The 27,924-nt window shown below is 39.1% G+C and overlaps 1 protein-coding gene across 5 annotated transcripts in view; it reads left to right on the forward strand.

The window, feature by feature from the left end:
- Positions 1–27,924, forward strand: part of LOC105473380 (protein tyrosine phosphatase receptor type R) — a 273,852-nt gene that overhangs the window by 231,125 nt on the left and 14,803 nt on the right. For 4 of the 5 annotated variants that reach the window (XM_011727166.2, XM_071071447.1, XM_011727169.3 and 1 more), the window contains 5 exons: positions 1,541–1,620; positions 2,077–2,214; positions 17,710–17,820; positions 19,156–19,313; positions 23,750–23,863. In XM_011727166.2, coding sequence (XP_011725468.2) covers positions 1,541–1,620; positions 2,077–2,214; positions 17,710–17,820; positions 19,156–19,313; positions 23,750–23,863 — 601 coding nt within the window. Of the gene's footprint in view, positions 1–1,540; positions 1,621–2,076; positions 2,215–17,709; positions 17,821–19,155; positions 19,314–22,591; positions 23,709–23,749; positions 23,864–27,924 lie in introns of those variants that run through there. The other variant, XM_071071446.1, reaches the window with a different exon arrangement.

Consider the following 27,924-nt stretch of genomic DNA (forward strand, 5'->3'; position numbering starts at 1 on the left):
TTAAATTTTTAATTATTTTTAACTCCCATTTACATATATTCTATGAAACTTTCTTCCTCTAGTACTTCCTACCTCACCTCCTCTTTGATTGTCTCAGTTTTGGTGGGGAATGTAAGAAACTATATTTACCCAGATGATGCTCAACAATTGTGTGTTTCTAAAAAAATATGGGAGTGGGAGAAGTTTTTCTTTGCTGCACCCCTGTTTTTACACCACATGCCACTGAGAAAGGAAGCTGAAAAGCATTGAATTTGCTGTTTTTCAAAAAAGTAACTAAGCAACCACAATGATACAACATTTTGTATTTTAGTTGTCAGTTTACACGGCTATCTTCACATGAGAGCAGCAGCGTAGCATAGTGGCTAATGGTATTATAGTGTTAGTGTGGATTCAAAGCCTGACTCCTTTACCTACTTCTCGGCTGTGTAAATTTGGTCAAATTATTTAACCTATCTCAGTTTCCTATCTGAAAAATGGGGAAGGAGTCTTACCCATTATCTTAGGTACTTTTATTAAAGTTACATGAAAATTAAATGACAAAATATCTGTAAAGCATTGAGAACAGAGTCTGACACCTAATAAACAAAAAATATATGTTGTTTGTTATTTTATGAACAGACTGAAGACTCACTGAAATGAATCATAGTTTTTGTTTTGATTTGTTTCATTTTTGTTTTTGAGACAGGTCTCCCTCTGTTGTCCAGGCTGGAGGGCAGTGGCACAATCTCGGCTCACCGCAGCCTTCGCCTCTTGGGTTCAAGCAATTCTCATGCCTCAGTCTCCCAAGTAGCTGGAACCACAGACATGAGCCACCATGCCTGGCTCATTTATTTATTTATTTATTTATTGAGATGAGGTCTCACTACGTTGCCTAGGCTTGAACTCCTGGGCTCAAGGGATCCTCCTGCCTCAAGCTCCCAAAGTGCTGAGATTACAGCCTAAGCCACTGTGCCCAGGCTTGAAATGAATCAGGTTTATCTTTATCTTTGCAAGCTCCCTCTTCCCCTGGCTTGCCTATCCTCACACAGATAGCACATAATAGATTATTAATCTCATCCATCTCGGAAGATCAGGAGATCTGGCCAGGACATAATGGTCAGACAAGGTGAGGTTGAGACCTGAGGGTCTAAATGAGATGAGATAGTAAAATATAAATAATTGGTAGAGTATAACCTGATTTACATCCATAGGGAAAGGAGAGAGACAGGAGTGAGGAGACCTGGTACAAATTCCAAATCCAAAGTATAAGAGTGGCAGCATAAATGAGAAATGGGGTCGAGAACCAGAACAGATGAGAAACGGCCTGAAATATAAACTCATCATCTCAGGCTTATGGATGAGCTTTATGTCAGGAGTGAAGATGGGCCCAAATGTCCCTCAATAAACACATATAGATCAAGCAATGGACACCAAAGACAAACATGGACATGCACCAGATAATCAATACATAATGGGTTTCTACTTACTGGTTATTGGCATTTTAAGGAACTTTAAAAAGAGTAAGTCTGTTTAATGTATTCTTTTTTGTTTTCTTCATTAGATCCCCTCAGCAGAGTGTGTTTAAGACCAAAAAATGTAACTGATTCATTGAGCACCTACATTAATGCTAATTATATTAGGGTAAGTAAATAAGTACAAATTTCTTTCTGATTATTTTCTATTTGGAATTGTTGGTTTTATTTTGTTTTTCCTAGAGTAGATTAAGCTTGGTTTAACTTGATTACCAGCAAGATTTCATTTTGTCTGGTTTTTTATCTTAGTCATAATCAACATTGTTGATGGGTCTTTTATGATGACTTTCCTTGTACGGTGAGTCTCTGGCAACAGTGCTCTCTATGGGCACTCTGCTAGAGACTGGGCATTACAACCCTCAATATCACGTGCTATCCTTAACTTGCTGCCAAGTTAATGATATTAAGGATATTGTTAACTAGAAATTGTTGTACTAGAATCAATGAAGCCGTAACCTGTGTTGCTTTTGTAAGCACAGCTATTTCATTGAAGATCTTTCACCTAAACTTTCACTGCAAGGCATGAACTTAAAAACCAATATTTTTGTATCTTTACTCCATGTAGGGCTACAGTGGCAAGGAGAAAGCCTTCATTGCCACGCAGGGCCCCATGATCAACACTGTGGATGATTTCTGGCAGATGGTTTGGCAGGAAGACAGCCCTGTGATTGTTATGATCACAAAACTCAAAGAAAAAAATGAGGTATGATCTTTAATCAAGTTCTGAATGTTATACATGTTCTGTTGCTATAGAAGAGATATTGTATAAGTAAAATTGCCATGGACTTAGATTTAAGATGGAAACTTTGAGACATTTAAAGGCTAAGTCACTTAATACATCCCAAATATAATAACTGCTATTATCCTATGAATGTCAACTTTCTTTCAGACAAGTCAATATACTTGGCATATACATATCTAATTTGTACCCACAAAAGAAATAAGGGGGTCATGAATTATCACCCTAATTTATAGGCAGGCAAATAAAACCTTATTCACATCCCGAATCATTTTTGAACACCTACTATGTGACAGGTACTACTCTAGTCATTGGGGATATAATAGTAAACAAAACACACCAAGATCTCTGCCCTTGGTAGATTTTAACTTTCTAGTGGGAGAAGATAAACAAAAATACTGCACATAATAAACTTATAAATAGTGTAATATATGAGAAGAGATTAAATGCTATAGGAAAGAAAGTAGAGCAGGCTAAGTGGAATGGGTATACCGGGCAGTAAGGAGGTGGTGTTGGGGAATTGCAGATTGCATTATTAAAGAGGGTGGGCAAGGTGAGTCTCATTAAGAAAATGAGATTCAAGGGCAGTTACAGAAACCAGTCAACTTTCTCAATATCTTCATAATAAGAAATCCAAGAAAGAAAGAATTTGATTTCATATCCATACTAGTAGTCTTTTCTAAGGATTTAGCTTACAGAATACTTACTCTGTATTTTGCATTATAAAAACACAATTGTAATATTCCTGAGGGCTGATATTCGAGGTACCGCTTACATTTTAGGACAACTTACTGGGATAATTTACAGTCTAATTTTCATCAGCATTTTTGTGTTTGTTTTCTTGTCGAAAATATTGTACCAGGGCTTCACCATGACAGTAAGAATTTAAGAAAATGGAGCATTCCTTTATAAGCCTTTGGTGATTATAATCCTTGAGTGCAGCATAATCCTGCTCATAAAACAGCAATTTATACATGTTTTAAAGTTTGTTATTTTCTTATATTTTTGCTACAATAGATACAACATTTTTTTTTTCCTGAAATTTATTCTGGAAAAATAGTGTATTTTTGGCCAGTAGATAAAGTTATATACTCGATTCACTACATGGCTTACTAACTAAGTACACTTTTATGAATCTGATATTAAAGCCTAAGGTGGCATTATAAAAATAACCCCTAATATTCTCAAGCTGTTTCCCACACAGTGTCAATCTATCAACATATTAAGTCACTGACAATTCCTTCACAGTTGTTTAATATGCATGACATTTTTATGATAGAAAAGATTTTTCAAGTTTAAAAGGTGTATTCTTTGTATGTATACATTTGTGCATTCCTACATAGAACTTATGTAATATGGTCGACTAGATAACCTGAAAAACTTCCCACTACAAAACCAGTTATACTGTGCAGAATATGAAACGGTGTGCAAAGCAGAGCTTTAAAAAAAAAAGTAAAGGAAATCCCAGTGGCTAATGAAAAGAGACTAAAAGGCATAAAACCAGAAAAGTAAACATATTGTAATGGTAATACAAGAACTAGAGACAAAGCCTGATCTTGCAGGAGCCCAGGTGTTGGAATTGAGACTTTAGGTAAAGTGAGCACCTTCAAAGGCAATGCCTTCAGATAAAAAGTGAACCACAAAAATAAATCTGCCTACTAAAATAGCACGATGCTGAGAAATTCACCTAAGTCTGGCCTTCTTATGGTATAAACAAAAAGGCTCTCTTGAGTATTTAAAGCTGAGAAACCTCAGAATTCAAAAATCAAGAAATACCAAGTGAAGTCATTAACATAAAAAGTAATACTAGTTTGGCAACGCCCTATGATACTTCACAGAAACGAAGGCAAAAACTTTCTAATGCACATACTCTCAGCATATACCTCATAGGTTTCCATAGAAAAGCCCAGCCAGGGCAAAGCAAGAGAGCCGACTAGAAAAGCTTAATGCTCATACTGCCCACCAAAAAAAGAGCCAAAACAACAAATAAGAAAGTACGTTTGTACTGGAGTGTTTGAGGGAGTGCACTGGAATACAGCAGGAGAGAGAGACAGAAAATCCTGTGGGACAAGGAGACCTTTAGTGAGGGTCACATAGAGAAGAGAATGAAACACCCTGCCTCTGCCACACCGCCATCTCCCCAGCCGGGATTAGCTCAGAACAAGAAGGTGCATCCAGTGGGACTAGGCAAGCAAGAGGCACCAGCAGCCCCCATTAATGTCGCAGACATCTGCACTCTTTGTTGCTGAGAATCCTCCAGTTCCTAGAGACCCTGAGTCCAGTTTAGGGAGCTGCCTGACAGCCACATGGCTGCTCTGCCCCAGAGAAGGAAATCACGTTGTATGCCCTCATCCCTGTGACCCAAGCTGCAGCTATATGATGCCATTTTGAAACCAGAGCCACAACTAGAGTACAGCCTGTTCTAGGAGCCAGTAGCCACCATCTCTTTTCATTCCTGAAGCTACACGGCCATAACACTACCTTCACACACAGTAGTACCCCATTCCCTTGCTGAGTTGCTACAGCTCCCTACCCCCTGGGAACAAGCTCCCTAGGAGGTGTTCCACCTTTCACATCCTAGTGACTGCAGTACCCTGAACCTGTCTCTCAGAGCCTAGATCCAGTGCCCCATCCTTGGAGCCCATATAGCACCTTGCCCTCAAAGGAACAGACAATCTTGCTAAGCAGAGAAACCAAGTCCAAACTGGTCTCATGCACAGTCAGCATGCTCACCAGCAAGCAGCACAATTCCAAAGCAAGCCACACCCAAACCAGTGGACCAGCCCCTGCATGCCCCTGGTACACTCAACAGTTGGCTGCACTACTTCTAAGGATACCCCAACCTGAGCTGGCAGACCTGTCCACATATGCCACCAGTAAGCTCACCAGCTGGGCATGTCATTTTCAGGGGACTTTTGCTCTGAGTTGGCAAGCCAAGCCTCATGCTTGCCAGCCAAGTACACTGCCCCCAGAGGAGCCCTAACCCAAGCTGACAGACTGGCTGCTGAATGCTCACCAGCCATGTATGCATCTCACAGTGGGTCCCCACCTTAACCAGTGGACTTGTTCTTGTGCTCACATACCCCTTGTGTCCAGGGGTGACCTGTCCTGAGCCAGCAAACTAGCCACACCAAGGCCCTCAGAGGTATCAATAAAGTTGACTATAGCTTAAAAAACTACAGAGACTACACTACTGCACCCACATAGAACAAAAGCCAGTGTACTCTACCCAACCAACACCCTTAGACACATCTGCTGGTGAAAGTGATTCCCTTCAAAAGCCACTCCCTAAAATTAAAAGAGTTGACCATTCCATTAGATGCACAAATATCAACACAGGGATACAAGACACATGAAAAAGCAAAGAAAAATGACACCATCAAAGAAGCAGAAGAATCCTCCAGTAACTGACGCCCAAGAAATGGAAATTTATAAATTTCCTGAAAAGGAATTTAAAATAATGACCTGAAGGAAATTATGAATTGTGGATGGGGGAGGAGAAAAGTCTAGAATATTTGTATGTGACCAAAGTTAAGTTGTTATCAGCTTAAAATATTCTAAGTTCTTTTTATGTAAGCCCCAGAATAACCAAAAAGAAAAAAATTACAGCAGATACACAAATGAAAAAGAGAAATGAATCAAAGCTTATCACTATGGAAAACCACCGAGTCACAAAGAGAAACAATAAGAGTAGAAGAAAGAAACAAAATATCTAGAAAACAGTTAACAAAATGGCAGGAGTAAGTTCTTATCTGTCAATAATAATCTTGAATGGAAATGGATTAAATTTTCCAATTAAAAGATATAGAGTGGCCAAATGGGGGGAAAAAAAAAGCAAGACTCACCTATACAATGTCTACAAGAAATTCACTTCACATGTAAAGACATATAGACTGAAAGTGAAGGGATGAAAAATTGATATCACATGCAAATGTAAACTAAAAGAGACCAGGAGTAGCTTCACTTATACCAGATAAAATGGACTTCAAATCAAAAATCACAAAAAAGCACAAAGAAGATCATTATATAATGATACATGGGTTACTTCAGCAAAAACAAAAAAATTATAAATATGTATGCACCTAACACTAGAGTACCCAAATATAAAAAGCAGTTATTTATTAGATTAAAGAAAGCAATAGACTGCAATATAGTAATAATCATGAACTTCAACTTCAACACCCCACTCTCAGCAATGGACAGATCTTCCAGACAGAAAATAAACAAAGAAACATTGGATTTAAACCACACAATAGACCAATTGGACCTAACAGATATTTACAGAACATTTCACCCAACAACTGCAGAATACACATTTTTCTTAATAGCACAAGACAAGCCTTAACAAATTTTAAAAGATCAAAATCATTTTAAATATGTTTTCTGACCACAATGTTATAAAACTAGAAATCAACAACAGGAAGAAATTCAGAAACTTTACAAATACATGAGAATTAAACAATATGCTCCTAAAGAACCAATGGATCAGTGAAGACTTTAAAAGGGAAATTTAAAAATTCCTTGAGACAAATAGGAAGACAACATATCAAAGTCTTTGAAATGCAGAAAAAGCAGTTCTAAAAGGGAAGTTTATATCAATAAATGCTTACATGTATTGAAATGGAAGAGAAAGATGACAACCTAATGACGTACCTCAAGGAACTACAAAAACAAGAACAGGCTGGGCAGCATGGCTCACGCTTGTAATCCCAGCACTTTGGGAGGCTGAAGCAGGCAATCACTTGAGGTCAGGAGTTCGAGACCAGCCTGGCCAACATGGTGAAACCCTATCTCTACTAAAAATACAAAAATTAGCTGGGCCTGGTGGTACACACCTGTAATCTCAGGTACTCGGGAGGCTGAGGCAAAAGAATCAATTGAACCAAGGAGACAGAGGCTGCAGTGAGCCGAGATCATGCCACTGCACTCCAGCTTGGGCAACTGGGAGACAGAGAGAGAGAGACTCCATCTCAAAAAAAAAAAAAAAAAAAAAAAAAAAAAAGGACAAGAACAAACTAAACCCAAAATTAGTAGAAGGAAGTAATTAAGAAAGATCAAAGCATACATAAATGAAATACAGGCAGAAAAATACAAAACATCAAAAGATCATGTTTGAAAACAAAACTGACGAAACTTTAGATGCCGCAGAAATACAAAGAATTATAAAAGGCTATTGTGAACAATAATATACCAACAAATTGGATAATCTAAAAAAAAAAGAATAAATTCCTGGACACATGCAACCTTCCAAGATTGAACAATGAAGAAATACAAAATCTGAAAACACCAATGAGTGAGGAAATTAAATCAGTAACAGAACATATCTTGGCCGGGGAGCATAGAGTCAAAGGCATTGCGGTTGATAACCCCTCCACCATTCCCCGTCTCCAGGCCAAAGTGAGGCCCCACCAGGTGGGGTGCCTGGAACTGCACTAGTCTTATGTCTCTGGAGGGTTGAAAGGGCCACTTCTGAGCCTGCAGCAGAGCTGTGAGCAGCCTTCTTCTACCAGAGACCAGCATCAGAGCCTGGCGGCAGTGGCTGGTCCTCCTGTGCTGGGTTAGGGCTTGGGGGGCCGGAGGTCAAGGGCAGCGGGCGCCTGAGCATTGGCACCAATGACCGAGGCTATCGGGAGAGCTGCATGCAGCAGCCTCAAATATGTATTTCAAAGTGATACAGAGTTGGTTTACCTATGATGCTCAGAGCTCTCCATTCAGTGTCTGCAATGGAATAAAGCATATCTTTTTCTTTCCTTCTCAGGTGCAATAATTGTCCTCAGAGATAACCTGTTGTTAACATTCTCAGATTTCAGTCTTTACAGGAGAGCCAAATGGATCTGTGGAAAGCTAGAATTTTTTTTTTTTTTTAACAATTCTCGGCCGGGCGCGGTGGCTCAAGCCTGTAATCCCAGCACTTTGGGAGGCCGAGGCGGGTGGATCACGAGGTCAGGAGATCGAGACTATCCTGGCTAACATGGTGAAACCCCGTCTCTACTAAAAATACAAAAAACTAGCCGGGCGTGGTGGCGGGCGCCTGTAGTCCCAGCTACTTGGGAGGCTGAGGCGGGAGAATGGCGTGAACCCGGGAGGCGGAGCTTGCAGTGAGCCGAGATCACGCCACTGCACTCCAGCCTGGGAGACACAGCGAGACTCCGTCTCAAAAAAAAAAAAAAAAAAAACAATTCTCACACCAATGGGTGGTTGAAGTTTTAATTTTTTTCTTTGGACACATAATTCAAAAATTAGAGAAATGATTTTTGTTTGTGTGTTACAATTTTTAGCCTTCTGTCTTTTTTAATGTCTGAGATATACCTTCTGGGGATATCAAAGTCAAACATTTCTTCTATGTGTCATCTGCTTTGTGCTTTTTTCCCCTGCAGCCAATCATAATCCCAAATATTACAATAAAGATTTTGTGGTTTTTTATTGTTCATTACTCTTTAAAATAAAAATTTCTTTGTGTCTAGACTCTCCAAAGATTTAAATATAATACAATACAGGAAACATTGATGTTTTACAGATCAAAATGATACTGAGAAGTCTGGCACAAAAGAAATACACAGTAGGCCGGGCGCGGTGGCTCAAGCCTGTAATCCCAGCACTTTGGGAGGCTGAGACGGGCAGATCACGAGGTCAGGAGATCGAGACCATCCTGGCTAACACGTGAAATCCCGTCTCTACTAAAAAAATACAAAAATTAGCCGGGCGAGGTGGCGGGCGCCTGTAGTCCCAGCTACTCGGGAGGCTGAGGCAGGAGAATGGCGTGAACCTGGGAGGTGGAGCTTGCAGTGAGCTGAGATCCGGCCACTGCACTCCAGCCTGGGGGACAGAGCGAGACTCCGTCTCAAAAAAAAAAAAAAAGAAATACACAGTAGACTTCACACTACCAGGAAAATTCTGTTTACCAAAAATGTGCCAACTTTCTATTGTGTTAAGTGTCATTGTTTGGAAAAGACAAAAATCATTTCCTCCAAAAAGCATATGGAGATGGAGTTATCTTTAGAAATTCCCAGGCTTTAAAGTTTCATGAAACTTTCTACTTTCTGAGCAAATAAATAAATGAATAATTGCCATCTCTTATTTAATAACTCCAGTATTCTCATGACCTCAATGTTTATAAAATGAAAATAAATTAAAAATGAAAAAATACATAGCTGAAAAAAAAAAACCAGTTAAGTTGCAATTAGAGAGATTTTATTGCTGGTAAGTTTGAGTTCCTTCATTTAGATAAATCTCAAAACAAAGGGAATTCCTCTTCAGAGAAAGAAACATTGAAATGACAGTGTTCAAATTCCATTACTAGAGAAGACACAGTAGCTTACATCTATAAAGCTGGAACTGGAAGAGCAATCCAAAATGGCAAGTAGTTTTTGCACACTTCCAGGGAAACAAAGTCCCCATACTACTGGATGTTACTTATTGCACTACTCTCCCCATTCAGAAAAGAAGGGAATAGGGATACATGTTGACCATATTACATACACAGTGGAAGATATTTTCTAGCCACTGCCATTTATTGAATATATGTGCTAAGCACAATTAGAACATACATAAATTCAGTTTATTTCACTCTAACTCTACAAAGGTTTTACTATTCCTATATTATAAATGAGAAAACCGAAGCTCAGAGAGAATGAAAGCCTCAAAGTTAGTGAGTAATGGAGTCCACATTTCAATCCAGGCTTAATTCCAAAGTCCAGGCACTTAATCATTGTCCCAGCATTATAAGGGGCCAAATAAGGAATTAAGACATTAGAAGGCAAGCAACCCACTTTTGGTCCCAGAGAGCAATAAGACCCTGAACGTATCTTTCATGAAGTCAAGGAATTACTGGATAATTTGGCCTAACACTTTGCTCTCAATTTAACACAGCTGTACTCTTTCTCCACATTTACATCCATCTTTCATCTGAGTTAAACTACATGACTTAAGTACTCTAAGCCCCATTTTGCCCATTGACTTATTCAGAACTTTGCAAACAGTTTAATCTGAAAAAGCCACATAAGGGGCCATATATTAACCTTTTCCTTCTTTCATTCTCTTCCTTTTTCTATCTGCTAAAATTACAGAAAATGTTCATTTTAATTACACATGTGTGCCCAGAAAGTTCATATGATGCCTATGGGTCTGAAGAGTGAGTAGGTACCCAAGGGGGAGACATTTAAAAGTTGTTCCGTTGTCATCCCAGCACTTCAGAAAACCAAGGCAAAAGGATCGCTTGAGGCCAGAAATTCGAGACAAGTCTGGGCAACATAAGGATATCTTGTCTCTACAAACGAATTTTTTTTTTAATTATCCATTGCCATAATAAGAATACATAAACAAGCCAGGCATGGTGGTGCTTACCTGTAGCCCCAGCTACTTGGAAGGCAGAGATCACAGGATCGCTTGAGCCCAGGAGTTTGAGGATGCAGTAAGCTATGATCGTGCCACTGCACTCCAGCCTGGGTGACAGTGTGCAAGCTTGTATATATATGTGTGTGTGTGTGTGTGTGTGTATATGCCATATATATATAGCTGTGTGTGTGTATTTATATATAGCTCATATATATACACATAGCTTGTGTATACACATTGTGTATATATATATAGCTCATATATACACACATAGCTTGTGTATATATATATAAATATATATATATATAAAATATAGCTTTGGAAGATATATTTAGGCGTTCCAGCAGTAGAGGCCACAGTGCTTAGTTTCTCGTCGAATTGGAGTAAGAGAGAGCTTGACTTCAGGATTTCTGGTTTGGGAGGCTGAGTGGATGTGATATCAGTTTCATCCTCAATGTGTTAAGTTTGATAATCTTGGAGACTTCTGGCTGGTAAAGTCTTTTAAGTCTATTAAGCAGTTAGAAATAAGGGTATTCTGGAGAAATGTACAGGTGAGAGATAGAGATCAGACAGGTAGTGGTTGAAGTCATGAGAAGGTACAGCATTGGTGTAAAGATAATAAAAGAGGGTATCGTATTATGTTGTATATTCTGCTTTTAACATTATGGGTATTCTCTATGTCATTAATAAGTCATCAAAATGTTATTTTAAATTACTAGAATTTCATGGTGTGGATGTGCTAAAATGCAATCATTTCCTTACTGATGGGTACTTAAATTGTTTCCAATTTAATGGCCACAAAAACCTTAAGAAGATAAGTAAAGACCTCATTAAGTCAAACTGCAGTACCATATATGTCTTTGATTAATTAAATACATTCCAAGAAAGGTTTTTGGAAATATAAATATTGACTAAGCATAACCCATGTTTGCCTTTAAAAAAAGAGTTTCTTTATTTAAATTTTTACTTTTAATTTTGTGGGTACATAGTAAGTGTATACATTAATGGAGTACATTGCCTTAAATTTCATTATAAAATCAGATGTGCATTCATTCAGACAGAGAAATTGGCTACTCAATAGATATGAAAATTCTATTTTAAAATAAAGTGGACTTTATTAAACTGTTTGAGGAGATAATAAATTATTCTGGTAAGATACTAATAAGAAAATGTTAATTATGCCATGTTATATTCTAAATGCATAAAATGAAAATATATCTTCTCTATCATTTATAATTAGCTAAAAAAATTAGAGTAAAAGTTAGGTAATCTAGAAGGTTCAACAAATATACGTGGAAAGCGTAGAAATTGGACTGTTGGATCTTCGGAAGAACAAATATTTATGGAGCACTAACGGTGTGCTTGAAAATTAATCCTTATAGTAAACATATTTGTAAACCCCATTACAAATGAGAACACTGAGGCACAGGAAGGCAACTTGCTCAGACAGCTAACTCCCAAGCTGCTGCTGCTGCTGCTGCTGCTGCTGCTGCTGCTGCTGCTGCTGCTGCTGCTGCTGTTTATCCTCCTTCTCCTCCTCTTCCTTCTCTTCCTCCTCCTCACCATTACACTATGCTGCTCCCTCGAATCCACTTACGGTGGGAAAGAATAATCTACAGTGCAAGAAGTGACTGCATCCCGAGAGTGGTGTGTATGATTGCTTACATTCAAGTTAGAAATCTTTAACCATTCTCTTTAGGAAGAGGAGATAGGCAACACGTTTTGATCAGGTTCTTTAAAAATGTTGAATCTGTTTATTTAAACTAGTGGACAATTTGAAAGTGTGGACTAGGATTATGATGGGGAAGTCATCCTCAATTTGCAGGTCACTGTGGAGTAGACTAAAGGATTCATACTTTGAATTAATGAATGAAAAAGAGCAAACCAAGTCCCATAACCAGAGTGTCTATCCAAACAAGGTCAGAGAAGGTATTATTGTGGGAGTCCAACCTAGCAAGCAAGTGGAAGAGAGTCCCTTTTTGGTATTCAGCTTTCCTTTAGAGGATCAGAATTAGATATTATGAATGCTGTGACTGGACAACTGTATTCATGAGCATACATTGGAGTCACAAGATAAATTAGGATCTCATGCAGGATGTTGCTTATGAAACACGAATCCATTCAACCGGGAGCAAAGAGACCAAAGCCACCACAAGCATGACCAAGGCCACTTAGCCTCTGACTTAGGGCCATCGTGTTGGTGGAGAGGCAACCTGACCACCACTGTCCAGTAGTGGCAGGCAGCCTAATTTCATTTCATGGGTGACCAGGAGTTTGATGGTTATGCTACCCAAGCAATTAAGGGTGGCTAGAAATTCAGACGCTGATTGCACCCGAACAAAATTACTCTTCTGTCCTTCCAGGCATGCTTATATTCCAAATCTAACTTTACACCTTAATGTTTAATCCACAACGTTATATTCAAACTGCATTAGCCTGCTTTACTTTCAACTATAGCTAGAAGCCCTCTTGTTTAACACAGTTAATCAGCTGGGCACGGTGGCTCACGCCTGTAATCCCAGCACTTTGGGAGGCCGAGGCGGGAGGATCACAACGTCAGGAGATCAAGATCATCCTGGCTAACACAGTAAAACTCCATCTCTACTTAAAAATACAAAAAATTAGCCTGGCGTGGTGGCAGGCACCTGTAGTCCCAGCTACTCAGGAGGCTGAGGCAAGAGAATGGCATGAACACGGAAGGTGGAGCTTGCAGTGATCGGAGATCATGTTACTGCACTCTAGCCTGGGCAACAGAGCAAGACTCCGTCTCAAAAAATTAAAAAAACGCAGTTAATCGAAAACGGTCCATGTGAGAATCATTAAAAAAAAATTTGTCTTAAAACGTGTACATTTGTTCATATTCAAATGTGTTTGTTTATTATGGGGTTCAGTCTTTTATGAGTGTTGGTCTGAAGATGGAGTTCTAGATCATATAGTTTATGTCAATCACATCATTTATATATTATCAAAATTTTCCATTTTAGTTTATTTAAAATGAAAGAGAAAATAGAAAAGCCTATGAAACAATATAAATGCAGCTTTCTATTTAGATTTTTTTAACTTAGAGACAAACTTCTATCATTGTCTCACATGTCCCTGATTTGACTGTAGTTTTCTTTACTGGTTTACTTTTTTCACCAGTGAAAAACTTATTCAATTTATACAATTATCTCATAAAAGTTTTTTCTCTTTTAACCCACATATTTTATTGATTTCTATAATATGTAATTAAGTTACTGGACTTCAATAATGAGTACACCTGCCATAAAGGGGTTTTGGTATAAAAACAACTTGAGGAACATAGAGATCAAAAGATGGTAATGAAAGTATCGAGCTCAGTAAGAGAGTGAACCAAGACTATGCTAGGTTGCATGGGCGTCAACATATTTGACAGAGGGAACGGAGGTCATTGGTCAATGCTGTGGTTAAGTAGGGTTGGTTAAGAGTCAGTGTGGAAATCAAAGATGGAAAGTTTCATTCATAAAGTGATATTTTCTTGGAAAATTCTAGCCCTGCAAGGCAATTTTCCCCTACCAAAACACCTGAGCCTTCATGTCCTCAGCTGAAAAATAATGTAAATAATAATAATACCTGCTACCCACCCTACCTACTTCAAAGGATTGTGGAAGGGGCTAAATGATACGATGTTGGTGAAGGTACTTAAATCTCTGAGCCTATGTCAGTAATATTCCATCGGAGTACCAGGAATAAAAGTAGCTATGGTAATAATAATTTTAGACAATCTGACCCATTCTATCCCTCTCATGACCCATTCTATCCCTCTCAACCCAAATGAAGCTAAGTGTGAAGATTTTATTTACTTAGAGCCACATTCTGTGTGATGATACAGATCTTTAGCTTATAGAGCAATATCTCTGATATTTAAATATACAGAAACTAAAAGGAAAATAACTTAAAAATAGATTTTTTTTTCTGGCAACTAAACAACTAGCTAGACCTCCTCCTCAAATAGCCCTCACTTGGTGGGGGCCAGAAGGAGAATCAAGGGAAGAAAAAAGTATCATAAAAATGTGAGCTTGTGACCAGGCACAGTGGCTCACGCCTGTAATCCCAGCACTTTGGAAGGCCGAGGTGTGCAGATCACCTGAGGTCAGGCGTTCAAGACCAGCCTGGCCAACATGGTGAAAACCCCGTCTCTACTAAAAATACAAAAATTAGCCAGGCATGGTGGTGCACACCTGTAATCCCAGTTACTTGGGAGGCTGAGGCAGGAGAATTGCTTGAACCCGGGAGGTGGAGGTTGCAGTAAGCTGACATTGTGCCACTGCACTCCAACCTGAGTGACAGAATGGGACTCCATCACAAAAAAAAACAAAAAAAAAACAAAAAACAAAAACAACAACAACAAAAAAAACCCAAAGAATTTGCATTGCTTTGTGTTACATCCTGCTTTTGCTATAAACCACCAATTACAAAGAACTGGTTAATGTCCAGAATCTTTTCAGTCAGGGTTTGATAATAACTTGCTTGCACAAGAGACACGGTCCTCTGGAAACCTGTTTTTTTTCTTCCAAATTATGGATTCTTAGAATTAATAGATAATTTTACTGAAAGGATAAGCCTAGTTAGCAAAAGAATAGTGATGATTTGGGGGTATATTCTGCTAAATAGCATGCTATTTTGAATTACCTACAATTAGTGTGGTTTCACAGTATTATCTGTAAGACAGCATTTTTCTTCCTTGCCTTTTCTGCCTCTTTTATCTCATTGTTAGCACCACAATAAAGAAACCCTAAAAAGCTGTGCGGGAAAATAATTTGAACGTGAACTTGTACTCTTAGAAACGACTGCATTTGCAGCTCTCCCCCACCTCATATTCAAAAGTACCCACACTTATCTGGTCTCTTTTTCTACTGTCATCTAAATGGGGGAAAAATATATTCAGTGTGTAAAAATAAGCTATTGTATCTCAGAAAGGAGATGGGATGCTAATTAAGGGTTGTTTGAATGAACAAGTCACATTGCATTGTCTACTGGGAGCTGACTGCCAATTGCTTTTTTGGTAATGAGTCAAGAAAAACATTCAAGAGGGCCCTGGCAAGCTTGGGAGAGAAGCGAGCAGCATTTCCATTTATCAAGTAGGTGCAGAAACCTGTTCAAGTATTAAGAGTCAGGGTGCAGGCGGCAAGCTCCTGCCTTGCAGCTTTTCTTAGTGGTTTTGAGAGCCACCTTCCTAAAGAGGGGCCTGCTGCTCAGGTCTGATCGTGGACAATGGGGCACGTACGCCAGACTGCTGGACTACTGAATGAATGCCTCTTTCTTTGTTCAATACCTTTTTCAAGATTCTTTGTCATTCTTCTTGGACTCATTGGGAGGCATGGGTTTTAAGATACACAATAGCTCGGGTCTTACAGCGAAATAATTGATGCTTCATTGAAAGAAACCAGGCAAATTGGTTAGTATGATTACCTTTAACAAAGCGGGAAAATTTTAAACACTTGGCAACTCGTAGATTTCGAGAGAAATGAGTTGCTCTACTTTAAAAAGGCTTCTTCTCTTAATGTTAACATTAAGTCAGTCAGAGTAAGTCTTTTGGTCTGATAGCCTGAGATCTTGGGTGGCAGGTAAATAAAGCTGAAACAATTGACTTCATTTGGAAAAAGGGTCAAAATGTAGAGGATGTAGATGTGTTTTTATTGTAATGGATGAAAGAAACAGATTCTGCTAGGTGAAGTGACTTCCTTCGCTGTGCTAGCTTGTAGAGTAGTGGTACTTAGCATAATAGAGGCCTGGAGGTGTGTTTCTGATACTTTATGTGTCTTTTCCTTTGTTCTGTAATTTTGTGAGTCTTTTGCTGCTCTTTTAAATCTGTAAGTATTTAAATTTTTATCAAGTGTATTCATATGCCTTTGACAAAGATGTGAAGAAACAAGTGTCCTGGGTATTAAAAGGTCCTGATTGAAGGCAACAAATGAAAGAATTTCTTTGTAAATGTGTGTATGGTTGGGAGAAAATAAGTGCTATTTAAACATTTGTAAAATTAACATTGCTTCTAAGAGCACTCAAAATAAAACATCAACATTTGTCATTTTACATTCTTTATCATGAAAATTCAATTATTTTGCAGTTGTTTAAAGAGCAAAATAATATGAGATTATACGTATGCTTGAATCTCATTTTGCAATTTTTATTTGATAAGATTGGCTATAATAATACCAAAATAATATTTAATGCATGAAGATCTAATCACTTTGGGCCAAAAATCTATCACCCAGTAGTTTTAAAATAGCAACAATAATAGTAGCATGTTTTAAGTGCTTATTCAGAGCCTGGCTTTATCCTAAGTACTTTCCAGATAGCCAATAATAAAGAAACTATAACCAAAGGGGCCAAGTATCTTGTTCGTGGATTCACAGGTAATGAATGGTAGAACCAAAATTTGGACCCAGGCTCTGAGTTCAAAGCCTGCACCTTAACCACCATGCTATGTTGCCTTGCTTGCAGTATAATTATTATCACTCTTTTAAAGCTCCTCAGGACGACCTGTTATAAAAATATTTTTAACATAATTTTTGTAAATTAGTTCCATAAAAGTGAAAAAAACTGTTGTTCTGGGAAAATATAATACCATAGTTATATTAATGATCATTACATCTGCCTTACATATAAAGGAAACTTGGTTGTATGCCATCTATTCTCATTAGACATCAGTTTGTTGAAGCAGGAAAATGTAACTTTCCTCAATTATTGTGGGAAAACATTCTTTTTATTTCTAGTCAGCACATGATAAATTCTAATATTTGGATCTTAATTTCTTAATTCTTAAATTTCTTAACTTAGTTCTTAATTAGTTCCTAATTTTTCTGAGGAGTTTTGGGTAATTGGGCCTTTATTTTTTGTATGGAGTCAGCAGTGACAGTGTTTAATAGGCACATATAAAATTGATACTTTAAAAAAAACTGTTGAGGTACAATTTACATACCATAAAATCTAGCTGTTTAAGATTTAAAATTCAATGGTTTTAGTATATTTACAAAACTATAAAAATTGAAATTTGATATTTTAAAATTAATGATATAAAACTCTTGAGATGCTTGAATGAAAAGTACTCCAAGGCCAATAAAAGCCATTAACATTTGCTGTATTCTCTTTCCCCTCCTCCAGAAGTGTGTGCTATACTGGCCGGAAAAGAGAGGGATATATGGGAAAGTTGAGGTTCTGGTTATCAGTGTAAATGAATGTGATAACTACACCATTCGAAACCTTGTCTTAAAGGTAAGATTATACAGCTATAGCCATCTACAAAGTAGATGATGTTGGAGGATTACATTTCTACTTTGAAATTTTTTATCTTAACAAGTACTACAAATGCAATTTAAGCACATTAAATAATGTTAAAATCAAAGAGAAACTATAATCATTCCCTCATGTATTTTTTGTCAACTACTATTAATATGCAGTATAATTAAATCAATGTAAGTAGACATTAAGAAAATTCATTATGTAGGGTGTTGTGATCCTCTAATTTGCATTAATAAAATATCTCTGATTTAACCTTTTGAAAGTTTTTAACTAAAGGCTGTGCTGGAGATTTTACCATGATTTTTTTAGCGTCATTTTGGTCTAAGCAGCTTTAAGTAAGGCCTGGAAGCTGTGAAAGAGAAAATCTGCAGTTGTGGGTGGCAGTGGGAAGCAAGACAAGCCTGAAGTGTTGATGAGATCTTCAGAAGCATGGAGTTACAGTACTTTATAGGGACTTTCCCCAGACGAGATTATGTCATAGGAAAACTATCTTATTTAACTCATGGGCAGCAGATGCTGAAAAATGTTGCCATGGTATTATTTTTGCTTCTGGAGAATAATTACCCCAAAATTTCGATCTTTTCTGCAACCTCACTGCTGAGACAGAATCATCACAAAGAGGAAGAAAACAGGGGCAGAGCTACAGTGATGGCTTTTATTGGGAAGTGTGAAATAAGGCATTTACCAAAACCTGTTTTTCAACACATGTTCTGGAGTGCCGGGTTCATGCCGCACCCTCACCCGTGCTGGGTTTCGAGATGATGTGTGTGGGCCCTCGCCCAAAGTGTTTCCAATAGAGGGATCTCATGTAGCTTCTTTATTGCTGTGATTCCTCACTCTATTAAATACTGGAGTTTGGGATGAGTGTAGAAGTATTACCATGACTGATGTGAAATTAAGTATTCTATTGATTAATATGTTTATAACAACTTGTCAGGAATGCTCATAGAGCAGGAAACAAAATATATCTCATTCTTTCTTGACTACGTTTTCACCTACCATCTTGTTTATTATAAAAAATTATAAATATATGTTTAGCATATGTTACATTTATGATCTATATTATAGCTATAGGTAGAGATATAAATCTCAACAAAGGTAAGACTTTCTCACTTTGTGAACTGAATACTGACAGTAAAGTCTTCTCAAAGTAAAAGGGCACTCTTCAAAAATCTTCTAAATGTTTTTCCCACCTAGAAATAAATTGCCAGCAAGATGGGGGTGATAAAAAGGCATTCAGTATTGTGGTTTGGATGACTTTTAGTTCCACAAGTGAATGAGGCATTTGGTGGCTGTTGCTATTTTCAGCAAGGAAGCCACACCCAACATGTGAAGCATTACTGGTACACCTCATGGCCTGATCACAAGACTCCAGACAGTGCCCAGCCCCTCCTACAGCTCATGCTGGATGTGGAAGAAGACAGACTTGCTTCCCAGGGCCGAGGGCCTGTGGTTGTCCACTGCAGGTAAGATGTGAATGGTCCTTTCTGTCTAAGCAATGGCCCATTCTTTGTAAAGTCATAGAGCAGGTACAAGTGGGTTTTGCTTCCTGGATGTGACTTTGTTGGCAAATTAAATATTTATTGAAACTGGTTAAGTCCCTTATATTTGAGTCTTAATCAAGATTATGCTGACAGAAGTGAGGTCATGCTTTTAGGTCATTTTTGGCAAACAACAATTACACAGTAGGCGAAATACAAGTTCGAAATAAATGGCTCAGTGAACAGGAGACCTTATTCAGCAGTTATCTGCTTTGAAACATATTGATTCATTTAGTCTCATCAGTCTTGTACACACTAGGAATTAAGATGCATTCTTTGAAGTTATCAGTGACTTTTTTGTTGTTTCAAATGACAAGTGAACTCTGCTTGGTTTGTATCTTGGTAACATTTATTACTATTTCAAGTTTGGTGAAAACCAGTCAATTATTTTAAGAGTTATCTCCAGAAAAACAGGTTGAAATAAATTTATGAAATGAGAATTGAGCAAATGGTAGTTCACCAAAGGAAAACAAAGTGCTGTGACCAGAACACGGAGCGCTAGAGGCCAGGCCAACAACAGCAGCAGGGTCTGTGCTGGTTCCCGTCCCTAATTTCTAGTTCAAAGCTCTCCTCCTAGAACTGATACCTCCCTCCCCTTGTTTTCCTTTTCTTTTTTTTTTTTTTTTTTTTGAGACGGAGTCTCGCTGTGTCGCCCAGGCTGGAGTGCAGTGGCCGGATCTCAGCTCACTGCAAGCTCTGCCTCCCGGGTTTTTACGCCATTCTCCTGCCTCAGCCTCCCGAGTAGCCGGGACTACAGGCGCCCGCCACCTCGCCCGGCTAGTTTTTTTGTATTTTTTAGTAGAGACGGGGTTTCACCGTGTTAGCCAGGATGGTCTCGAACTCCTGACCTCGTGATCCGCCCGTCTCGGCCTCCCAAAGTGCTGGGATTACAGGCTTGAGCCACCGCGCCCGGCCTGTTTTCCTTTTAATGTAACCAAACTGAAGCGAGTGTTTTTAAAGTAATTTATACGAACAACTATTTATTTATTTATTTATTTATTTATTTATTTATTTATTTTGAGACAGAGTCTCACTCCATTGCCCAGGCTGGAGTGCAGTGGCACAATCTTGGCTCACTGCAGCCTCGACCTCCTGTGCTCAAGAGATCCTCCCACCTCAGCCTCTGAAGTAGCTGGAATTACAGACGTGCGCCACCATGCCTGGCTAATTTTTGTATTTTTAGTAGAGACGGGGATTTCACCATGCTGGCCAGGCTGGTCTCGAACTCCTGCCTTCAAACGTGATCCACCTGCCTTGGCCTCCCAAAGTGCTGGGATTACAAGTGTGAGCTACCAAGCCCAGCCAGCCATTTATTCTTCATGCTTTCTCAAAATAATTTGTGTTGCTTTGTTTAACCGCATAGGTCTCTTAAGTTAGCTTTTGATGATATATTTAATAAATATATTATTTTAGAGTATAATTTTAGCCTCCATTTTTGAGATTGTGTGATTTAATTAAGAGTAAAGTTTAATATGTGTCTGTTTATCCGAAGGTAGATAACACTGGCTTTATCCTAAACTTAACTTGGAGCCAAAAAAACAAAAACAAAAAAACAGCCTAACTCACTACGCTTTAGGGCTGGAACTGTCCCCCACCCAAAGTCATTAAACACTCAGGATATCTAAAATGAACTAGTCACTTCCCCTATAAAACCAGCTCCCCTTCTGATTACTATTTCTGAGAATGAGACTATCTTTTTTCCAGTCACTCAGCATCCCATGTTGACGGTTATCTCTGGCCCTTCTTTTAACTCCAACCTCAGTATCTAATCAGTCACTAGATGGGCTTTCCCTTCAAAGCTTCTCCCATAATCACCATTTCCTGTCCAGCCACCATAGTTTAAGCCCTTCTGACCTCATCCATGTATTTTAGAAGTAGCTGGTAAAATGCACACACACACCACACTCCCCCATGCTCTCACCGCCACCATTGTCTACCTGTGCCCTTCTCCGTCTTACCTTACATGGAGTCTCTGCTCAAAGTTTGTCAATGGGCCAGATGCGGTAGCTCACGCTTGTATTCCCAGCACTTTGGGAGGCCGAGGCGGGCAGATCACTTGAGGTCAGGAGTTCAAGACCAGCCTGGCCAATATGATGAAATCCCCTCTCTACTAAAAATACAAAAATTAGCCAGGCGTAGTGGCATGTGCCTGTACTCCCAGCTACTTGGGAGGCGGAGGCAGGAGAATCGCTTGAACTGAGGAGGCAGAGGTTATAGTGAGTCAAGATCCTGCCAGCGTATTTCAGCAACCTGGGCAACAGACCTAGACTCTGTCATAAAAACAAACAACAAAAAAACTAGAGCAAAAGTCCCTAACCTTGAACCTATGCATAAACCGCAGAAGTCAGTGGACTTCTTGAAATTATTTGAACACATTTGAGTATGTAAAGTTATGTGAATTTTTCTGAAGAGTGAAAGCTTACAGTCTTCATCAAATTCTTATTTTAAAAAAAACGGATGAATTTCAAGCCTCTTAGACTTCCATATAAGATCGCAGGGTACCTTTCTATCTTTATTTCCCACAGTTCCACTAAAATAACTTCCTCTTCAAGACAAGCTATTCTACTTATTGTTGCAAATCATATTTGCTGTTTCTCATTAATTCTTTCCTTCTTTCGTTATATATCGTTGTCGCACCTAGAATATTCTCCTCAATTATGACAGCCTAAATACCTGCCATTCATGGGGCACAGTTCCAATCCTATTTCTTCAATGAAATGAACTTTCTGTGGAAACTTCAAGTAAAAAGGAGCCACTCCTCTGAATTCCTCTGCACTCACGTTTGACAGGAAACAAGTGCCAAATGTGAGAAATAGGTGCTATTTGAGTGCCAAGAGGGGAGCAATTATTTCCAACCATGGGAGCCGAAGAAAACTTCCAAAAACTAGAATAATGCTGAACTGAGCCTTTTGAAACAATCAATGTTGTAGTTTTAAAAGGAGGGAGGGCATTTCTGACCAAGAAAACATTATTAACACAGAAAAATTGGAAAACCAAAAGCTGTTTTGCAAACAATTTATGTAAGTGAAAATCATGGCACGTGGGAAGGAAGACAGCAAAGTACAAAAGGCTTGAAAGTTAGTCGCATTCAGATTTTGCAAGGTCATGAATACCATGGTAGGGAGGTTAGACATTATGCTACAATTAATGGAGCCATCTACAGGTTTTGAGTAGGGAATGATATAATTAAGTCCCTATTTCAGAAAGATGAACCTAGCAGCTGTGCGAATTTGTCCAGGAAAAGACTTGAGACTTGGAAACTATAATGAGATCACTGCTAATCATGATAAAAGGAGATGTTGAAAACGTGAGTACAGTCTATAGAAAGGAAAGCATGAATCCCACAGGCTCAGCAGAGATGGAAAGTAGAAGAAGTGGTAACAGGTTGGATGTGGGAGGTGAGAAGGGGAGAGATGTGAAAGATGGTTCCAAGATTTCTAGGCCGGAAAACTTGTGGCTGACTGGTAATGCCATTGAGGGAAAAGATAATTAATTCTGTTTCAGATACATTGAATTTAGACACATTGAACTGAAGCAAGTCCAAAATAGTAAGAAGGAGACGGAATGACAATCTAGAGTTTAGGAAATTTAGGGAGTCTAGATGTAGATTTGAAAGAATCTTTTACACAGAGACTGTTAGCGGTTAAAACTGCAGACAGAGACAGAGCACGTGTGCTTGTGAGGTTGATTTTATGGACATATCATCTAAGGCAGTTGAATGTATAAACCCAACAGGACAGGCAGTATTTCTGTTCAATTATTACGTCTATACAAATCTCTTGGAAATATGTGCCTCTAGCTGTACCCTCTCCTAAAATGAATCCAGTCTTCAATTGCTCCATTATTCACTAGACTTCTCAACATCAGTATGTCCAGGATCAAACTCCCCTTCCCTGCCTCCTTCAAATTCACCCTATTCTAGGATGCGCTTTGGCCTCAGGGCATCACCATTCTTTCTCTCCAAGCCTAGTCATCTTTGACTTTTTGCTTTTCTCCCTCTTCAGCTCCAGTCCTCCAGATTCACACTGGTGATGTGTCTAAATGTTCCCCCTCCTTTCTACTGCCTGTATCTTGCCTAAGTGCAGACATTAATTATTTTTTATTTTTTCTAGAACAATTATAATGCCTTTTTACTGTCCCCCCCCCCACTCATCACTTCCCTCCACCCCTCTCATCCTACTACTTATAATTAAATGTAAAAATATATTTTAGGGACTTAGCACAGGGCCAGGTTTATAATACTCAATACATGAATACTACTTTTAACTCTGGCTTCAGATTTAAAAGTACCCTTGTAAAAGAATGTTTCTTTTCTTTGTCATTTTCCTCCACTTTTTAATTTTCTTTTCTTTTCTTTTCAGTGCAGGAATAGGTAGAACGGGGTGTTTTATTGCTACATCCATTGGCTGTCGACAGTTGAAAGAAGAAGGAGTTGTGGATGCACTAAGCATTGTCTGTCAACTTCGTATGGATAGGTGAGTGTCACAGAGGCTTGCCTTCAGAGCACTGTTGTCATTCACAGCCTGATCTCATCAGCCTGACTTCACACATAAACATCCCAGGCTCCAAGGTCCTGTATCTCTGTAGAGATACTTGTAAAATGCTTAAGTATATGCATTATATTTTTTTCTCTCTTTTTTGAGACAAAGTCTTGATCTGTCACCCAGGCCGGAGTGCAGTGGTGCAATCTCAGCTCCCTGCAGCCTCAAATTCCTGGGCTCAAGCAATCCTTGCACCTTAGCCCCCACATGTAGCTAGGTCTACAGGTGTGTGCCACGCCTGGCTAATTTTTTTAGTTTTTTGTGGAGATGGGGTCTTGTTATATTACTCAGGTTGTTCTTGAACTCTTGACTGCAAGCGACTCTCCCACTTGGGCTTCCCAAAGTGCTGAGATTACAGGCGTGAGCCACCATGCCTGGCCTGAAGTTATTTATTTATTTATTATTTTTCTGAGACAGGGTCTCACTTTGTCACCCAAGCTGTAGTGCAGTGGTGTGATTATGGCTCACTACAGCCTAGAATTCCTGGGCTCATGTGGTCCTCCTACCTCATCCCCCTAAGTAGGTGGGACTATAGGCGAGCACCACCACACATGGCTAATTTTTTTTATAGAGACAAGGTCTCACTGTGTTGCCCAGGTTGGTCTAGAATGGCTGGGCTCAAGGGATCCTCCTTCCCTGGCCTCCCAAAGTGCTGGGATTATAGTTGAGAGCCACTGCATCTGGCCCCCAAAGTTATTTTTTAATGTTTTTATTAAATTGTGACAAAATACACATGGCAAAATTTATCATCCTAACCATTTGTAAGTGGACAATTTATTAGGGTTAAGTACATTCACATTGTTGTACAACCAATCTCTGGAGTTCTTTTCATGCTGAAAAACTCAGTACCCATTTAAAAAACTCCCCATTCCTCCCTCAGCCCAACTGGTAACTGCCATTCTATTTTCTGTCTCTGTAAGTTTAAACGCTCTAGGCACCTTTTATGTAAGTGGAGTCATACAGTATTTCTCTGTTTGTGGCTGGCTTATTTCACTTAGCATAATATTCTCAAGGTTCATCTATGTTGTAGCATGTGTCAGAATTTCCTTCCTTTTTAAGGCTGAGTAATATTCCATTTTAGGTCACATATTTTGTTTATCCATTCATCCATTGATGAACGCTTGAGTTGCGTCCATATTTTGACTATTGTGAATATGGCTGCTATGAACATGGGTATGCAAATATCTGTTCAAGACCCCGTTTTCAGTTCTTTTGAGTATACACCCAAAAAGTGGGATTGGTGGCTCATATGGAATTCTATTTTTAGTTTTTTGAGGAAACCATCATAGTGTTTTCTGCAGTGGCTGCACCATTTTACATTCCCACCAACAACACACGAGGGTTCCAGTTTCTCCACATCTTCACTGACACTTTATTTTCTGCTTTGCTTTTTTGGATAGTAGCCATCCTTATGAGGGTGAGACGGAAGAGTCATTTTATAGAGATACGGTTTGATCACCTTTGTTATAACCTCTGTTCGTTTTGAAAACAAGATAAACAGGAAACTTCTCTTCTTCCTTGATCCACAACTAAGCCTGCCTGGGTAAATGGACGGTTGAGTTAGTGGTGGAGAAACTGAACAGATGCTGCTTCAGAGAAGGCACAAAACGATAAGCAGCAGGCGTCTCTGCTCAGCAATTCAGTGTACTACAGTGGAACAAGAGTTGTTGGCTAGGTGTGGTGGCTCTCGCCTGTAATGCCAGCACTTTGGCAGGCCGAAGCAGGAGGATCCCTTGAGTTCAGGAGTTTGCGACCAGCCTGAGCAACAAAGTGAGACCCTGTCTCTAAAAACAAACAACAAACAGCAAATGTTTACTCATCACCTCATATGCCTTAGGCATTGGTCTAGATGCTGCAAATACAGCATTAAACAAGGATTTTCTGCTCTCTGAGAATTTATATGCTAGCAGAAAAAGATAATAAACAAGCAAAATGTACCAAGATAATTTCAGACAGAAATAAATGCTGTGAAGTAATAAAACAAAGAGGGACACGGCATTGAGTCCTTTGAGCTTTAGCCCTATGACCTAGAGTTTTCTTAAAAAGATAAAATTATACACTAACCTTTCTTTTTTTCCTGGAGACAGCCTCGCTGTGTTGCCCAAGCTGCAGTGCAGTGGCGTGATCATGGCCCACTGTAGCCTCGACCTCCTGGGACTACAAGCATGTGCCACACTCGGCTGATTTTTGTATTTTTTGTAGAGACGGGGTTTTGCCATGTTGCCCAGGCCAGTCTTGAACTCCTGGACTCATACAATCCTCACATCTTGGCCTCCCAAAATGCTGGGATTGTAGGTATAAGCCACTATGCCAGGCCATATAATTACCTTTCAAGATTTCTTTTCCAACAAATATGCTTTGAGCACTATGTACTATGTCCTGGGATTTCAATAAAAAAGACAAGAAGATTATTCTGAAAAATGAGATAATTTATATAAAGCACTTGGAATAGGGTCTGGCACATAGGAAGCCCTCAATAAATGTTTATTATGTTATTATCATCTTTATTATTATTTAAATTATCTGTGAAGTTTCTCTTATCTCTAAAAAAGAAGAAATTCAAATTTCCCTGTCCGGATTAATTTTTCCCTTCCCATCCATAATGTTCTTGCCTCCTTTTAAACAGTAGCCTCTAAGTCTTTGTAAGTGTATCTTCCCTCTTTGTTTTCTACTACGTTTGTTTGTTTCTTTCTTATTTTCCCTTTCTGTTAGCATGTAAATTCTCGAAGCAGTTCATCATGGCGGTTAACATTCTGGGCTCTGGAAAAAGATTGCCTGCCTGAGTTTACATCCCGGCTTCTACCATTTTTTGGTTGTACGACCTTGAGCAAGTTACTGTTCTTCTCCCTGCCTCCATGAGTTTTCTCATTTGGAAAATTGGAGTAATAGTAGTATATATTTTCTATTGTTATTGTAAGGATGAAAAGGTATGACCTGTGTGAAATGCCTGGTATGTAATTAGCATTCAATCAAGTTTCCACAGTTGTTATCACTATACATAGCAAGGAAGCTAAACATGTGCCTGTAAACTGGAAATAGTAATATATACCTCACAGGACTTCAGTCACATTTGCATGACATTAAACCTGCAATGTATTTAGTAGAACACTCAGCCTACATTGCTTATCCTGTCTTTACCCCCCCAACCCCACTTCCCTCTTACCACACCCCACATGTAACTGCTTCCAAAAATATTTTCTTTTTGTACATAAAAAAGATCAGTTCCAATGATCCCTTCTCCTCTTAAAATTGCTGTCTTAATCTCCTGAAATTCCTTTGCCTTCCATCCCGTGCAGTCCACCTCAGCTGGAATAGGATCCGTTTTCACTTCAAGTTTTGGAGCCTGTCTTCTCACAGGAAAGGGGCCCTACCTCTGAGGGGCAGAAGCAGCACTCAGTCAGTCAGAGCTGCTCCCACGTTGACTTTCATCTGTCCCGATCTGTGCTTCTGTAAACAAGGCTGCCACCTGAGATCCCCAAGTCACCTGGGGACTCCAGTTCATATCATGGAGTCCTGTGTTCTTATTTAATGCCAGAATTCCATGCATGCCAAACACATGTGTGGATCTAAAGTGACTCCAAACCAAGTTGGCCTCCAGCAACACCTGTTCTGATCCTATTTGGAAGAACGTGCTGAAAAACAGGCTTGGTTTGCTCTTTTTCTTGGCTCTTGTTATGTTACCATTAATTCTTGCCTGCTCACCCTCCCATCTCCCACCTCCCCTGCCCGCTTTCGTAGCCTGACCTCCACCTTGGATTCCACTTCCCAGTCACGTTCCCCTTTCAGGTCTAACAAATTGTCCTCTGGTTTTAAATGGAATTACAAATGCATTTTTTTTTAAAAACCACATCACAATGCCTCCTCTATCTGTTCCTTCCTTCCTAAAGCAAGTGGTCAGAAACTTTAGCCTTGGCCTTCCGTCACCACCAAGGTCTTCCCACAGGTCTTGTCTTTTCACTTCTGATAGGATCTTGAAAACAGATCCAACTTCTCTG

This window comes from Macaca nemestrina, chromosome 10, assembly GCF_043159975.1.
Source record: "Macaca nemestrina isolate mMacNem1 chromosome 10, mMacNem.hap1, whole genome shotgun sequence".
NCBI lineage: Eukaryota > Metazoa > Chordata > Mammalia > Primates > Cercopithecidae > Macaca > Macaca nemestrina.